Source organism: Carettochelys insculpta, chromosome 7, assembly GCF_033958435.1.
Source record: "Carettochelys insculpta isolate YL-2023 chromosome 7, ASM3395843v1, whole genome shotgun sequence".
NCBI classification, from domain to species: domain Eukaryota; kingdom Metazoa; phylum Chordata; order Testudines; family Carettochelyidae; genus Carettochelys; species Carettochelys insculpta.
In genome coordinates, this window is record NC_134143.1 from 4,979,853 (window position 1) to 4,996,752 (window position 16,900).

At 56.6% G+C, this 16,900-nt stretch overlaps 1 protein-coding gene across 7 annotated transcripts in view; it reads right to left on the bottom strand.

The window, feature by feature from the left end:
• Window positions 1-16,900, bottom strand: part of NDST2 (N-deacetylase and N-sulfotransferase 2) — a 221,777-nt gene that overhangs the window by 10,734 nt on the left and 194,143 nt on the right. For all 7 annotated transcript variants that reach the window (XM_074999762.1, XM_074999759.1, XM_074999764.1 and 4 more), the window contains 10 exons: window positions 16,485-16,572; window positions 16,019-16,173; window positions 14,215-14,400; window positions 13,835-13,963; window positions 8,326-8,508; window positions 6,516-6,612; window positions 5,737-5,860; window positions 5,048-5,222; window positions 4,672-4,842; window positions 1,264-1,373 (listed from right to left, as the gene is read on the bottom strand). In XM_074999762.1, coding sequence (XP_074855863.1) covers window positions 1,264-1,373; window positions 4,672-4,842; window positions 5,048-5,222; window positions 5,737-5,860; window positions 6,516-6,612; window positions 8,326-8,508; window positions 13,835-13,963; window positions 14,215-14,400; window positions 16,019-16,173; window positions 16,485-16,572 — 1,418 coding nt within the window. The remainder of the gene's footprint in view (window positions 1-1,263; window positions 1,374-4,671; window positions 4,843-5,047; window positions 5,223-5,736; window positions 5,861-6,515; window positions 6,613-8,325; window positions 8,509-13,834; window positions 13,964-14,214; window positions 14,401-16,018; window positions 16,174-16,484; window positions 16,573-16,900) is intronic.

A 16,900-nucleotide genomic window follows, 5' to 3' on the forward strand; every position in this document is an offset into this window, starting at 1 on the left:
ACAACATTAACAACACTGAATTTCGTCTGCCACTTTGCTGCCCGGTCACTGAGTTTTGAGAGATTCCTTTATAACTTTTCGCAGGCTGCCTGGGACTCAACTATCTTGAGTAAATTTTGTAGTTTGCAAACATTGCCACCTCACTGCTTACCTCTTTTCCCCAGACCATTTTAATGTTTCTTGTACTGGTTTCAGTTCAGACCCCAGGGGAACACCACTACTTACGTCTCTCAATTCTGAAAACTGACCTGGGTCTAGAGTAGGCGTCTCAAACTCAGGCCCCCGGGCCATCCGCAGCCCAAGCACTTTCTCAGTCTGGCCCGTGAGTCCCAGCAGCCTAGGCTGTGTGTGCGCCTGGCCCTGCTCCTCAAGCTCTGCCCCTGCCCACCACCGCCCGCCCTCTTCTCCCACAGCACCGCTTCCTCTGCAGGATGTGGCCTCAGGGACTCCCGGGAGAGCCAAGCATTGGGTGGCAGCAGGGGGCGTGCCTCCCCCCAACTCACTGCATTGGCAGGAGCTGAAGGGAAGGGGAGTGAGTGCTGCTGCCCCATGCTAGGCTTGCCGGGTAGTCTCTGAGGCTGGGTGGCAGGAAGGGGAGAACATTCTCCCCATCCCTGCCCCGGGCCACCAAGATTCCTGGGCCACCCTGAGGAAATCCCTGGGGCATAGATGGCCCGTGGGCTGAGAGTTTGAGAACCCTGGTGTAGATGAAGTTGTGACCTGACCTCCTCAGCACAGCCCAAACATATCATCTGGAGTGTGTCAAACAGCAGGAGTGAAGCCACCAGTGCATTGGTGACACCGCAAGGTACTGAACAAAAACTCAAGGACTTATGGTTCCAGCATCCACTCAGACAGCAAGTTTTGATGACTTCGGGGTCAAGGTCACAATGGGCTCAGCTCATGGAGGGATCTAGGACAACATTAGGTTACTTTTTTCTTTTTCTTTTCTTTTTTTACAGAGTCCAAATGTGGGGTGCAGTAACCAGACCTCTCCTACATGCCCTGAGCAACTTCTTGTCTTTTGTGAAGCTGAGTGACCAGGTGGATAATTTCCAACCAGGTCTGGAAATCAAGTGCTTACGCATGTTAGGTCACAGTTGCCTAGTAAAGAAGCTTCTTTAAACTCACACGGGTCAGGCCAACCTGCATTTCCCTCTCAGGGAGGCCAGGGCAGTGCTCATGACAGATCAAATCCCCTCTCACCTGAGGCCAAGCTCTCAATGCAGTTGCCTAGAAATACTAGTACTGCTGAGTCCTTACTTGAGGGACTGGGTGTAGTTGAAGAGTGGTGTCACCCCCAGAAACTTCTGGATGTTATCCATGATGGCGGCAGGGTTGTTCCGCAGCTCCAGACCGTCCACCATCAGCATCTGAAACAACAGAGTGTGAGGAAAGTCAGCCTCTGGCACCAACCCCAAGAACAGCCCTTGTGGAACAGTGTCCCCACCTAATGCCCGTAGCTTCCAAACCCTCAGGGGGCTTGAGGAGCAGAGAGAGTGCTGCTTCTCTTTTGGGGGAGGGCAGGGGCTGGCCCTCTGGACAGAAGAGAACAGATGCAACCAACATTTACAATTCAAACGCAGTTCAAAACAGCGTGTCAGACACTGCACTTGACAGTTCCCACACAACAGCCAGCATCTGAGCCCCTCGTCTCAGCCCAGCCCATCAATTCCGTGTATCCTTTTCGATGCTTCCCTTTCCCACAGGGGTCTGCTCTGGCTTATCTCTCTCCTCCTGAGGGGACAGACAACAGTCATCTGCCCTTCTGTACCAGCCGGACCATGCACACAAGAGGAAATCCTCCCATAACTTGGTCCCAGAAGGCAAAAGGCTTCTGGCCACCCAGATGCCAGGTCAGGCACTCCCGAGAAGCAATGTACTCCTCTGCAGACACGGACGCAGACATCAGAGAGGCTGCTCGCTTTTCCTCTCCGGCTCAGGGGCTTGTATCTGCCAGTGGCAGGAACAGGTGGGAGTGAGGGGGTCACTTGGTGGAAAAACTCACTCGGACACAAACTATTGTGAAGAATTGTGGAGTATTTGCAAAGAGCTGGAGAATCCTTCTCCAGGCAGTTAGTTCGTTGTCCAGGGAAGACCTAAAGCACTTTTCCTTATGTGCCCAGACTCCTAGACCAAAGCTGCAGCTACAGAAAGCCAGGCTCCTGTTCTGTGCAACTCCTCTCCCTACACCCACTATATCATTAGTGCTTGGGGGAGTTCTTTGGAGAGAACCAGTTTTGAGGACTCATTCTTTCCTAAATGGGCCCTCAAACCCCCTCCACCTCCCTGTGGCCACTCTGGCTGTGAACCTGGATGGTGCAGAGCCAGGAGTATGGGGCCAGGAAAGTAGGCAAGTCTCTGTTGCCAGTTATGGTAGGTAGCTTTTGTAAAGCAGAGTGGAGAGATCCCACTGCTTCTGCAGGAAGGGAATGTCTAGGCTTCTAGTCCAGCCAGCAGGTCCCAGATGTAGTTGTAGTAGTAATGGGGATTAAGTGAATAAATAATACATAACTTTCCATCTGTCACTGCCACAGCACTTTCCCTGGTCACTTTGTCACTATCCCCAGTTACTGCACAACTACACCCCGGCAGACCTGAGATTTGGGCAGAGTCTCAGCCCTGTGCTCACACCACAGATCCCAGCCCTCAGCCTCAGTTTTGCAGACGTGCTTACAACTAAGCCCTTTGCTTCCCCTCCTGGTGTGCTGGGCCCTCTGTGGTGTCTGGAGCAGGGTTTCTGGGTCAGTCATCTGTCCTTTTGCAGAACCAGCTCCTAACAAGGTGTCTTGACAGCAAAGTTTACTTGGCTGCTGCCCCGACCCCGCTCCTGTCTCCACACAGACACTAAGCTGAACTGAGGCTTAAACCCAGGCTAGCTGGTTTTGCTGACAGCACGGCTCAGCAGGCTGGTGCTGTACTCAGGCTGGAAACCTGCCCCCTTTGCAGAGAGGATACCAACTCAATCGCTCCAATGCCAGGTGGCTTCCAGCACCTTCCCACAGTTCCCCGGAAAGGCAGACAAGTTCTCCTTCCATTCACTGTAGTGGATCCCAGAGTGGCTCAGCTTACTGCAGGGCTGAGCACCAAGAGGTACGCCCCTAGACATATGCACCCAACTCCCCTCTAGCCAGGGCCTGCTCCCCCACAGTGCCCCAGGTCCCCACCCGCTCCACCCCTTTCACAAACCGCTGCCTGGCCTCTTCCCCTTCCTGCCCCAGCACCACCCTGCCTTCGCTCTCCCCCAGAGCCTCCCAAAGGCTGGAGAACAGCTGTTTGCGGGAGGTGGGAGTAGTTCACAGAACACAGAAGATAAGACTTGGAAGAGACCTCAGGAGCTCACGGAGTCCAAACCCTGCTCACAGCAGGGCCAACCCCAACTAAATCACCCAGGCAGGGCTGTGGCAAGCCGGGCCTTCTGGGTCTGTTAGGTGGCAGTGCTGGGAGCTGGAGGAGTTAGTGGGCAGGGCCATCGGCTGGTGAAGGGGAGGTGTCAGTGGGCGGGGCCATCTGAAGGGGAAGGGAGGAGTCAGTCGGCGGGACTGTCAGCCAGTAAGGGGAGGAGTAAAGGGAAGGGAGGAGTTAATCGGCTGGGCTGTTGGCTGGTGAGGGGAGGAGGAGGAGGAGTCAGTCAGTGGGGCCGTCGGCAGGTGAAGAGAGGAGTTAGTGGGCAGGGCGAGGAGTTAGTAAGTGGGACCACTGGCCGGTGAGAAGGAGGAGTTAGTGGGCGGGGTCGTTGGCTGGTGAGGGGGAGGAGTCAGTGGGCAGGACCATTGGCAGGGGAAGGGGAGGAGTTAGTCGGTGGGGCCATCGACAAGGAAGGGGAGGAGTTAATGGGCAGGGCTGTTGGCTGGGGAGGAGTTGGTGGGCAGGGCCGTCGGCAGGGGAGGGGAGGAGTTAGACGGCTAGGCCGTCAGCCGGTAAGGGGAGGAGGAGGAGTCAGGTGGTGGGGCCGTTGGGCAGGGAAGGGGAGGAGTCAGTCAGCGGGACCGTCAGCTGGGGAGGGGGAGGAGTTAGTCAGCGGGGCCCTCGACAGGGGAGGGGAGCAGTTAGTGGTCGCGGCCGTCGGCTGGTGAGGGGAGGAGGAGGAGGAGGAGTCAGTTGGTGGGGCTGATGGCAGGTGAGGGGAGGAGTCAGTTGGCAGGCTGTTGGCCAGGGAGGGGGAGGAGTTAGTCAGCGGGGCCCTCGGCAGGGGAGGGGAGGAATTAGTGGGTGGGGCCATTGGCAGAGGAAGGGAGGAGTTAGTCAGCCAGGCGTCGGCTAGTGAGGAGAGGAGGAGGAGGAGGAGTCAGTCAGTGGGGCTGACGGCAGGTGAGAGCAGGAGTCAGTGGGCGGGGCTGTTGGCCAGTAAGGGGAGGAGTTAGTTGGTGGGACCATCAGCTGGTGAGGGGAGGAGGAGTCGGAGGAGTCAGTGGGCGGGCCTGTTGGCAGGTGAGGGGAGGAGGAGGAGTTATTTGGTGGGGCCGTCAGCAGGTGGTGGCTGCTGGGGGGAGGAGTTTGCCAGCAGGGTTGCTAGCAGGTTGGGGGCATGGGGTGGGCGGGGAAAGACTGGGGCACCCACTCCCTGGGCTCCGGGGCCTGTCGACTCTCGCCCCTGGAATTGCTGGTGCCCACGCGTTAATGGTCAGTGAGCCGAAACAATTGCTGGAGACACTGTGGCACACACTGTACCTGCCCAGAGGGGTAATACGCCAGCCATCGCTCCAGGTGAGTCGAATACATCCCAGGGACCAGGCATCGGCTCTGCAGCTTGCGCAGCTCTAGGTGGGCCTGGGACTTCGCAGTAATCACCTGGTAGAACGTGTAATTGAGAGCCACAGGGTCGCTGTGAGCGCGCTGGTGCTGGAAACACACACACACACACACACAATGCGAGGTCAGGACCCAGAGGTGCTCTAGCCGAAGCGCAAGCAGCCCCCGCGCTGGGACAGCGCACACACACCCCGGCTCTCCTGGGAACCACGCCGCTTGCTCTCTTCCTGCACCAGCCCAGCCTCCCCGCAGGAATCCCTTCGCCCCGGGCTGCCCACCACTGAAGCGGCAATACCTGGTACCAGGAGTAGGCTCGGCTGGCCGGGTTGATCAGAACGGAGATGATTTTGGCTCGTGGCAGCAGGGCGGCGACACGCTTGGGCACCGCCTCGGCGTCGAAGTAATTGGCACTCTTCTCAAACATGAAGTCCGTGCTGGCGTTGGAGGGGATGGGGAAGAATTCCATGTACCTGCCAGGCAGAGCAACCCAGGAGAACTTGAGGGTACGTGTGGGAGCACCATCCAGCAGAGAAACCAGCCCACTGGCCCCTCAGAATGGGGCGACCAGGCCTATGGAGTCAGTGGCGTGGGGGGCACAGAATGGGCATTTTGTCTGCCTGTGCCTCGATTCCCCCTCTCTGCACGAGGGGGACACAAGCTGAGCCCTGCCTCACGCGCGGGCGGAAAGCGCTACGGACGAGAACCTCAAGGCCTGTCGTCACTGTACAATTCTCTCGAGTAAACCCCCAGGAGGATGCGCTCCGCCTGGACTGGAGTGCTCGCCTAGGAGCCAGGCCTGAGGCCAGTGAGCGCCCTGTCCCCGCTCCAAGAGCAGGTGACAAGGAGAGTGAGGGCTGCATGGAGAGTCCCCATGCTGCTTGTGGGCAGACACAGCACACAGAGGGCTGCGCCCAGCTCACTCTGGAGGGCACAACACGAGGCCCAGTCCCTAAGGGGCGCACAAGCGCTAAGTAAGATGCTTACCAGTCAATCCCTTTATGATAGTTGGGGCCGTTGAAGAATTGGATCTCTTCAAAGGTGCCTGGGCTTGGGAAGTTACTGGTGACCGCCGGGTGCATGGTGAGGAAGAAGTGCACCGCTGACGTGCCTGCAAGCAGCAGCAGCAGCAGCTATTAGTGGAGCTGCGAGAGGCTGGTGCCTCCTGACAACATGCTGACTGCCAGCCAAGCCAGGCGTCCTTCCCAGGCAGCCACAGCATGGCCCTGGCCCAGAGTACAAGCGCTGCCACTGGCACAGGCACCAGCAAAGCTCCACTCGCACCCTGGTGAGGGGAGGGCAGCTGGGCCGAGCCCCCGTTCCACACAAGCAGCCAGCACTGGACACTGCTGGAGGGCAAGGCCAGGGAGCGAACAAGACGCTTGGGGGGGGAGGCTGCACGGCTCCTCTGCTCAATAGCTCTCCAGCCAACCCACTGCCCACACGAGGAGTTACCAACCCTGTGTCCTGAGCTGATCCCACGCCCTGTGCAGCAGCTCAGCCAGAGTCTGTTTTGTGACGGGCACAGCTCGCCTAAGAGAGCAGGAGTCACGTGGGTGAACCCAGAGCCTGCACTGCCTGCGGGGACTCAGCACATGGCCTCTCACCCGTCCCCAAGTCTGGCTCTTGCCCCAGCCGGGCAGGTGGGGGCTGTGTGCATCGGGTGGCACAGCCAGGAGACCCTGAGCTCTCGCTGCTGCTGCGCACACCTAGGCAGGGTCTGTCCGTGCAGCGAGGCGGCAGGGTCAGGGAGTTAACACAATTACCAGTTTTCTGGGGTCCAACGACAAGGAACTTGGGGAGGCGGTCACAAGTTTTCTCTTTGGACCAGATATCCTTGTGCCTCTTATCATCACAGGGATTCTGCAGGACAGAGAGAACGGGATGGAATACTGATCAGGGTACTGGCGACGGCAGCCGGGGATAGAGCACAGTGCGCAGGGAACAATTCACATCTACTTCCCCACCGTGCAGTGCAGCCTGCTGACACTCAACAAAGACCAAAGCACCAGCACAGCTCCCAAGGCACCCAAGTGATTTAGGAGCCAAAGTCCCTTGGAAAGCGTTACCCACAATTCCTCTCCAAAGTAAACATGCTGTTGGCCCACTGTGGTGGTCAAGTAAGATGTGACCCCCTCCCGGCTGCTGTTCCAGCACAGCAGCTCCGGCAGACAGACAACTCTCGCCTTCCGTTCATTTCAGCTGCTCATTAGCATGCCAGGACCCGCTGTGCTGGGGTGAAATGGAATGAGCCTGTTCTTATTTCACCAGCATGAATCTGGTCGTGTGAAATTCCTTCAGGACCAATCGCGCTAACAGGTCGGCAAGCTGTCCCCGCCCACCGACAGCCTTTCCCCTCGGTTACAGCCTCTACGACCGGACTGCCCAGGACCCCCTCCAGGCCAGTGATGGCTCTCCGCCCCCACAGCTCACACCCGTGGCCAGGTCTGTGGGATCTGGAGAGGGAGGCCACAAGGCCCACACCCCATGGCAAAGTGTCTGACCCTCGCAGGCATGGGAGAGGCAGCGTCACCATGGCAACCCTTCCCTCGCCACTACTTTCCCAGCAGAGGCCACAGAAAGGTGTCCTGAATATTCAACATCTTTATCAACGACCTGGATGAGGGGTTGGGTTGCACCCTCAGCAAGTTTGCAGGTGACACTAAGCTAGGGGGTCAGGTAGATACGCTGGAGGGTAGGGACAGGGTCCAGAGTGACCTAGACAAATTGGAGGGTCGGACCAAAACAAATTTGATGTGATTCAACAAGGAGAAGTGCAGAGTCCAGCGCTTGGGACGGAAGAATCCCAAACATTGTTACAGGCTGGGGACCAACTGGCTGAGTGGCAGTGAAGCAGAAAAGGAGCTGAGGATTACAGTGGATGAGAGTCTGGATATGAGCTAACAGTGGCCCTTGTAGGCAAGAAGGCTAACGGCATATTGGGGTGCATTAGGAGGAGCATTTCCAGCAGATATAGAGAAGTTATTATTGCCCTCTACTTGGCACTGGTGAGGCCACATCTGGAGTACTGTGTCCAGTTTTGGGGCCCCCAGTATAGAAAGGATGTGGACGCACAGGAGTGGGTTCAGCGGAGGGCAACGAAAATGATTAAGGGGCTGGAGCACAGGACCTACGATGAGAGGCTGAGGGATTTGGGCTTATTTACCTGGCAGAAGAGAAGAGTGAGGGGTGATTTAATAGCAGCCTTCAACTTCCTGAAGGGGAGCTCTAAAGAGGATGGAGAGACACTGTTCTCCATGGTGACAGATGGCAGAACAAGGAACAATGGTCTGAAGTTACAGAGGGAGAAGTGTAGGTTGGATATTAGGGAAAAAAAAAACTATTTCAGCAGGAGGGTTGTGAAGCGCTGGAGTGTGTTACCTAGGGAGGTGGTGGAATCTCCATCCCAAGAGGATTTTAAGTTCTGGCTTGACTTCGTCCTGGCTGGGATGATTTAGTGGGGGTTGATCCTGCTTTAGGCAGGGTGCTGGAACGGATGACCTCCTGAGGTCCCTTCCAGCCCCAGGATTCTGTGATTCTGTGAAGGGCCAAGGGAGATCAGGCCAGCCTGCTCACCTGCCACAGTGGGTTCTTCTCTTCAGGAAAAATGTCAAAGTACTTCTTTGCCAGCTGGACGGGAGGCAGCGTCTGCAGGCGAAGGTTGGTCCAGCACTGCACAAACTTGACCAGGCTCTCAAACGTGTACAGTCCCAGCCGGTCATTGCCGTAGTTTGACAGATGCGTCATGAAGATGCTGATCTGCAAACAGGGGACACAAGGAACAGTTACAATTCAGCTAACAGGCCTGCATCTTCCCAGCCTGCTCGTGGTCACCCGACCCACTGCCAGACACAAGCTGCTGGCTTCCCAGGCCTGCTCCGGCTTCCAAGGCCTGGCCAATGTGCCTCTCACTTGGGCTCTGAGGCAAAGGCAAGAGACTATGTTGTTCCCCCTGGACTCCTGCTCCACTCTCCACACCTCTGCCCCAGGCAATGGTGCCCCGGGGGAGAGAGAAGTGGGTGATCCTCGCAGTATCCCCTGCTGTGCTAGTCCTGGGAAATCCCAAGAGCAGAGCAGACCAGGAGTGACTCTGAGTGTGCACCCTGCCAAAGCCCCAGCGCAGTTACCAGCTCTGCAGACAGCAGGAACAAGGAGCCCACTCGACACTGGTAAAACAGACTGCTGAGCAGAGGACCGACCATGGCTCTCAGCTCCCACAGCAATGGGCTGTCCATTCCCAGAGACAGCCATGGAGCTCTCCGAGGAGCCCCCAGCCCAGCAGCTTGCAAGTCAAACGTGTTCCCACCCTGAACGACCAGGGGTTTCATGCTCCAGGCGAGGCACGGGACAATGCTAGAAGTCGAGCTGAGGCCCACACGTGATTTGTAGGGCTGCCGGCGGTGGGGAGATGAGAGAAGGTGTTAGCTGGTTATAGTGACCCTCAGTTGCTGTGACGCTCAAGCCTCCACCAGGCACAGGAATGCTGCAGGGCCCAACAGGAGATGCCCACAGCTGGAACGCCAGAGCCAGCAGTGGGGACAGCGCTCCCAGGAACCAGAAGGGTCTGAGAAACCATGTGGGCTGCCACTGCTGGGAAGCTGGGGGTGAAGCGCCATGAGGACGGGGGAGCAGGTCCACCTGCATGGTGGGAGGAACGGGCTCAGGAGTAACTGCCCAGGCCGCAAAGCATCCACCTCCTCCTGCTCCTGGGGGAGCGACCTGACTGAGCGATCACCGCCCAGCCACTGCTTGCACCCTCTGTCTGTGGGGGGGAACTCACCCCAGCTGCTCGCTAGGAGCATGGCCAGGGCCGCTAATGTGGCCTACAGTGGGGGTGCCAGCGGTTGAGGACTGCCATGAACAGTGGGGTAACAGCTTTATCCATAAGCGATCCCCGGCCAGGCAACTCGGCCAGGGCTGGCAGGGCACAGCCCTCCTCTTCCAACGAGTCTGGCTGCCTTGTACCAGTGGAGCATGCGTGCCCCGTCAGACCAGCCCCTGTGACCTGCCCTGCCCTGCCCAGCTCTGACCCATGATGAACTGGGAGTGAGCCCTGCGGGAGGGACAGCAAGGCAGCCCCTGCTCAGCACCGACAAGGCGCTTGGAGGAAGGTGGCAGAGAGGCCTGGAGTTCAGAGGACAGACGACGGGGGAGTCTTTATGCATGCAGAGCAAACAGCTGTGGCACAGCAACGGCCTGTGTGACACGCAGCGCAAACAGAAGGACCCCCGAGCTCTCAGGAACATCCCCCTCTGCCGGCAGGAAACGCAGCCAGGCGTGTGACAGCAGCTATCCGCAGCCTGGATCACGGCTTGCTCGCCCGCCCGGAGACCAAACATCGTCTGTTGACACTGCACTCAGACTCCCGCGCACGCGGCAGAGGAGTGCAAAGAAGCCGCGCCCCAAGTCTGCTATGGATCACTGATGCCACACGTCTGCCCGGCTTTCTCCACGCGCTGCCACATCTCTATTAGCAAAGCTCCCTCTGCGAGCAGAGCAGTGAGATGTGCTGACGGCACAGCCCTCCGCTGCTCCCGGGGAGCGAGGGGGGAATGGTGGGGGAGGGAGGAGGTGAAACCACAGAGAGAGACAGAAGGGGCTCAGAGGGGAGCCAAAGCCAAGTGCCTCAAGCTGAGGGGAACGTTTCCTCTGAAAGAGACAAGCGCGCCCCTGAGAGCTGCCAGGACAGCGCTGGCAGCGGGGAGCCAAGGCCTGGCAGTACTGCAGCAGGGCTGGTGAAGGGCCGGGCAAGTGACCGTCTGTCTCGGCCTCGAGCGAGGCAGCCAGCTGTGCTGAGCACTGCCCGCTTCCCCAGAGCACGGCTGAGACACGCAGTCCTGCGCGTCTCCTGCTGCTGAAGGTCTGACATGCCTCGTTCTTGCAGGGCCTTGTTATCGTCTGACTCAGTGCTCAAGTTGTGGGCTGGGACCCCGGGGGGGATTATGCCTCTAACCAGCTCTATCCAGTGCGGAGACGTGCAAACGGGCACCACCAGGAGAAACACAAACCCACCTGTGGGTGCGCTGCTGAATCAGCTGGGCGGCACCGGACTCTCTCCTGAGGGGCTGTACAAGCGCCCCGCTTACAGGGAACGCCTGGCACAACCCCACTTTACTGGAGTTGCCAGGGCCAATAGACTTGCTGGGCCCAGAGCTGAAGCCCACCCCCCAACAGCCCACGGCCGAAGCTGGAGGCTCAGTTACAGGCCCCCTGTCTGGGGCTGAAGCTCTGGCCCACCCTGCCTAGAGTGGTGGGGCTCGAGCTTTGCCCCACTGCCCCCAATGGGGGCAGTGGGGCTCAGCCAGGCTTGGGTTTCAGTCCCCCATCTTGGGGTTATGTCTTAAATCTCACTGTCAGAAGGGGTTCCTGGCACAAGGACATCTGAGAACCCCTGTTCCACATGTTTGCAAACCGACTGCTTCATTTGTAGCCCAGAAGGCTAATGGCATACTGGAGGGGCATCAGGAGGAGCATTTCCAGCAGATCCAGAGAAATTACTCCCCTCTATTTGGCACTAGCGAGTCCACATCTGGAGTTCTGCATCCAGTTCTGGGCCTCCCATTATAGAACGCATGCGGATAAAGGTGACCATATTTCCCTGTGTGAAATATGGGGCATGTGCTAAAACTGCTTGGAGTTAAGCCAGGTCAGTGGCCATCCATTAGAACAAACAAACATTCAATGTAATGTTAAGTTGACTGCGCGCCCTTTTAAATGATGTACTGCATTATCAGAACGAAAATAGGTAAAAATTAGAAATGTAGACCAACAATTGAGTGGTTAGTGCTCTACAGAAGCAGGAGCAGGTTCAGCACAGGGCAATGAAATGATTCAGGGGCACATGACCTATGAGGATAGGCTGAGGGACTTGGGCTGATTTAGTTTACAGAAGAGAAGACTGAGGGGCGATTTGATAACAGTCTTCAGCCTCCTGAAGGGGAGCTCTAAAGAGGACGAAGAGAGATTGTTCTCAGTAGCGACAGATGGTAGAACAAGGAGCAATGGTGTCAAGTTGCAGTGAGGGAAGTATATTTTGGCTGGTACGAAATCTCCATCCCTAGAGGTTTTTAAGTCCCAGCTTGACAAAGTCCCGACTGGGATGATTTAGTTGGGGTTGGTTCTACATTAGGCAGAGGGCTGGACTTCGTGACCTCCTGAAGTCCCTTCCAGCCCGAGGATTCTGTGATTATCTGTCCAGAGACAGAAGTTAAACTGCCTGGTCTGCAAGTCCCCAGGTTGTCCCTATTCTGCATTTTATGGATGGGTGCTATATTTGCCCTTGTCCAGTCTTTTTGAATCTCTCTTGTATTCCAAGACTTTTGAAAGATAATTGCTAATGGCTCAGGCATCTCCTCAATCAGCTCCTTGACTATTCTAGGAGGAAGTTCATCAGGCCCTGGTGATCTGATGACATCTAATTTGCCTAAGCAATGTTTAACTTGTTGTTCTCCTATTTTAGCCTGTTCCTGGCTCATTTTTACTGGCATTCATGATGTTACACATCCAACTACCACCAAGCTTCTTGGTGCAAACTGAAATAAAGAGCTCAAGCACCTCTTCCATGTCCACATATTTTGTTATTTTTTCCCCACTCCCCCCTGGAGTAACACTTCTCCCCTCTCCCTGGTTGTTCTCCTGCGTCTAGTGGATTTGTAGAATGTTTTCTTGTTCCCGTGATGTCTCTAGCTAGTCCGATCTCATTTTGTGCCTTGGCCTTTCTAATTCTGTCCCCACCTATTTGTGTTATTTGCCCATATTCATGCTTTGGGATGTGACCTAATTTCCACTTTTTGAAGGACTCTTTTTTGCATTTTAGGTCACTGAAGATGTACTGGTGGTCTCTTGCCAAACTTCCTATCTTTCCTACACAAGTGGGATAATTTGCTCCTCTACTCATTAATGTCTCTGAAAAGCTGCCAACTCTCTTGAACTGTTTTTCCCTTCAGCTTGCTTCCCCTGGGATTTTACTTCGAGTTCGCCAAAGTCTGCCTTTTTAAAACCCATTGCCTTTACTGTGCGGTTCTCCCTCCTACCATTCCTTGGAACCATGAGCTCCACCCTCTTTCTAAGGGTGAGAGAAGAGTAAATATCTATGGTTCCCCTTAAGCTGTGAGGCTGGTTATAGGGGGTGGAACATACAATAACCACCCTCTCAACTCTGACTGGGAACTAATACCCACATCAAAACAGGATGCTTCTAGGGACGCAAGGAGTAAACTGACTTAACAGAGGACAAATCTGACTTGGAAATTAGGGAAGATCTTGGAAGTGAAACCAAGGTGAAAGGGGAACATCTTGCTCCTACTCAGTCCCCACGTGCCTCTAGGGCAAAGAGAGGGTCTGGGAAGTTTATCCAGGAGGTGACTGAGGGAGGGATGGACTGGGAGATGCAAGACATTTTCCAGCCGCCGCCTCCTCCATTTTCTGACCCTGACAGTCTGGGCAGCCTACCACACCGTTTACAGTTCTGGATTGAAAAGGGCCGAGGTGGGAAGCCCTAAGGCTCAGAAGAGTCTGGATGGCGCAATGACAAGCATCACTCAGAAGTGTGCTCAAGCAGGGCGCCTGGGGGAGGGAGGGGAAGGAAACAATGGTGTCAGGCCTGGACCTCTTGAAAAGGCCTTGGGCAGGAGGGGGCTGGAGGAGAGACATCCTAGGAAGGAAGGCTCAAAAGGAGGGTTTGTCGCAGTGCCTGAAGACAAGACAAGCACAACCAGATGCACGAAGCAATAAAGGAAGCCAAGAACTTTTGGCTCAGCCATTTTTGAGGGGGCGCCTGAAGCATGGGTAAGAGTTGCTCCAGCATCAGGCTCAGCTCAGCGCAGCTGCCTCCCCCCAGCACAGGGCTGGAAGGGTCACACTGCCTGGCCCCGAACTTTGGCAGGAACTGGGCAGCAGAGCAACACTTTGCCGAGAATCCCCCTGGGCAGCTAAGGCTGAATTAGCCTTCACAGACCAGGTGAGTGCCCGGTCCCTCCAGCTCTTCCTCTCTCACCCTGGCAGCTAACCCCTCTAGGCCATCCTTCTACCCACACTGACCATGGACACTCAAAACAGGCCTTGCCCACCGTGTGGGCAAACTTACCGGGTTCAGAAGAACCGTCAGGAAGAGCTCACCACCCCGAATGCTTTTGTCCAGCTCCTTGGAGCCCCCGGGATATTCGTTGTAGAAGATGGTGTGGGTGAAAAGCCCACAGGTCTGTCGAGGCAGCACCTAGTGGAGCCGGAGAGAGGGAACATTAGAGATGAGGCTGACAGCTTGTAGCAACCCCTCACAGAGGGCAAGGAGAGGCCACCGCGAGGAGCAGACCCAAAGCCTGATGGTTCCGGGAAGGATCAGACCTCAAGGTACGGGGTGAAGCTTCTCAACACTGGCCACCCAGAACCCCCCCTCAGCTGGCTGCCACCACCATGCATCCCCCAACTAGCCCAAAGGGCTCCATGCTCCCAGCTGGCGACACTCACCATGACGCCATTATGGATGAACCCTCGGCGGTACCGGGCAGGCCGCAGGTGGGGATACTCCTCCGTGCTGGTCACCTGGATGTTCCACACAGATTTCCAGGCTTCGTAGAGCTGTGTGTGGATGGGATAAACCCCAGAATGATGGGGGGCCACAGCATAGCCCAAGTCTGTGGGGATCCCGTGCTCCTGGAAGCAGAACACAACTTCCCCTCAGTGCTTAACGCTTGGATGAGAAACACAGCAGTGTGCAAAACAAGGAGCTCTGAGTGCTGCCAGGAAGCAAAGGTGCTCATGCAGCAACCACGGTGCTCTGCGCGACTGCAGCCATGGGTCACTTAGGGCTGTGACAAACTGGCTTAATTCATCAGCTTGACACCAGCCCTGTCGGTTACAATGGCCAAACCAGCCAGAACTGCTGAAGATGCAAATCCTGTTCCAAAGCTGCCAAGAGGAGAGGCACCAGAACAGACCTGTGCCTGGCAGGTGTGGAGAGAAGGGGCTCTAGCTTGGAGAGGGTTATGCTACGGATGGAGTGAGCAAGAGGAGGGTGGTGAAGCACTGGAATGTGTTACCTAGAGAGGTGGTGGAATCTCCATCCCTGGAGGTTTTTAAGTCCCGTCTGGACAAGGTCCTGGCTGGGATGACTTAGTTAGGGTTGGTCCTGCTTTAGGCAGGGGCTGGACTAGATGACCTCCTGCCCTGGGATTCTAAGAGGGCCATGCAGAATGGCCTGGGGCCTTGGAGCCCAGTACTACGACAAAGTAGCAGAAAATATTTCAGTTTCCCAGCTAGAGATTCACTGAATGCGTCTGGTGATGACCGGAGCCAGGACAGCTTTGCCCTGGTGATTTACAGCACACCTGGTGCCCCCAGTGGAGTCACGGCCTGCCAGGGTCACTGGCCAGGACACTCAGTATTAAGTGCGTTTAAGCACTCCGTGGGATTTCTTTGCATAGGAATGCCACGTTTCTGGGCCCAAGTCTGAAAGAAAATCCAATCACATATGTAAGTGGGGAAGCAGAGAGGTGACCTGTTGTTACAGCACTGAGGGACTATGCTCTGATGTTAAGGGCACTTACGCTTCTCAGGATGAAGAGGCCTGATGACCTGGGCCTGAAATAACAGACTTACTCCAGCGGGGCTTGGCTTACAGCTACAAGAACTCACATGCAGGCTGGAGAGAGGCTTGTTCCCAAGGGATCTCTGGATGCCATTTCAGCTGCACGCCCTGTGCTGGGCGTACCAAGCAGATGTGAGCCCAGCAGGTCAGACCTTCCCAATGGGCCTCCTCCTCCACTTGGCAACAGGAACCTTGCCTTAAACTGAAGTGACCCTCTGGGAGGCCGAGGTTCCTACCCTGAACGTACTCTGCTCCTGCTCAGCTGAGGGCACTGCACCCCTGGTTCCCTGGAAAACCTCAGTAAGGCAGCAAGGACAGAGTAGGAAATGCTTCTTTGCAGTCTGAGTTGGTACAATGCTTTGAATTGGGCAGCAGAGGTAGCATACCGTGACTCGACAGCCGCCACGCTCCATGCCCACAGCCAGCAGAGCAGTGTTGGGAGCCAGGCGTGGCAGTGAGCCACAGCCACACAGGGGGCACGGTCCCGTGGGCACTGGTGCCGGGTGTCACGCTTTCAGGGGGGAAAGCAGTAGGGCCCAGGCTCCAGCAGGGATTCACGCTCGGCTCTCAGACCCAGTAGAATTGCCACAGTAGTACCTGGGCTCAGCAGGAGCCAGGCCTGGTTCCAGGGAGGAATACTTCAGGAGTGCAGTGAGCCCACGGGCCACCAACGCGGCCTCTTACCAGCGCAAACTGCTTGTTGAGCTTCATCTGCTCCGCCAGCACGGTGACGTTGTGGAAGAGGTGAGGCTGCATGTGACTCCACATGTGAGGGAACCACCAGAACTCCCTCCTGTGTTTCAGCAGCACGTCATCTCCTTCATCTTCCTCCTCTGTGCCTGGGGAGCAAACGGGCCGTAGCAGGAGGGTGGGCAGTGGCTAATCCCTCGTAACTCAGCAGGGGCAGTACTCACGGGGAGCCACAGCCTCCCGCACCGGTTTTGCGTGCACTCCTGCTGACACCACCCTGCTGCTGGAGGCAGCCTCACCTCGCTCAGCTCGCAAGAGCTGATGGAAACGGTTCCATCGGACAAGCAGCACGTTAGAAGCACGGGCTGTCCCCGGCACGCTGCTGGGGAGCTGGGCCAAAACGGGGCCCTGCAACTGGACAGCAGGTGGGTGGGTGGGTGGGTGGAAGGAAGGAACTCACCTGTGTGGTAGAATTTGCCAGAGAAGCCCAGGTTGAAAGTGAAGTTGGGCACCAATGCCCTCAGCTTGGCTTGAGTGTTCAGGAGAGCCTGTCCAACAGGGACAAGGAGAGAGTCACGCTCAGCTGCTCACTTGCATCTCTGCTTTGCTGCTCGCAGGTCAGCTCTGGCAGGAGGCGGAGTAGCACAGAATCCCGTGGTCCTCCTTCGTGGCCAGGCATGTACCCCAGAGCAGCAGGGCTGAACCCACACTCATCTAGCACCTACGCAGTGCCTGGACAGCCCTATGGAACACACAACGCTGCACACGCAGCCCAAAGACACGAAGAGCTTGAAAACCGTTGCCCTGGGCGAAGCATGGAGCAGGGCCAGGCCCCAGAGGAATTTCCTCAATCTCACCCTGAGGGACCCCAGCCTG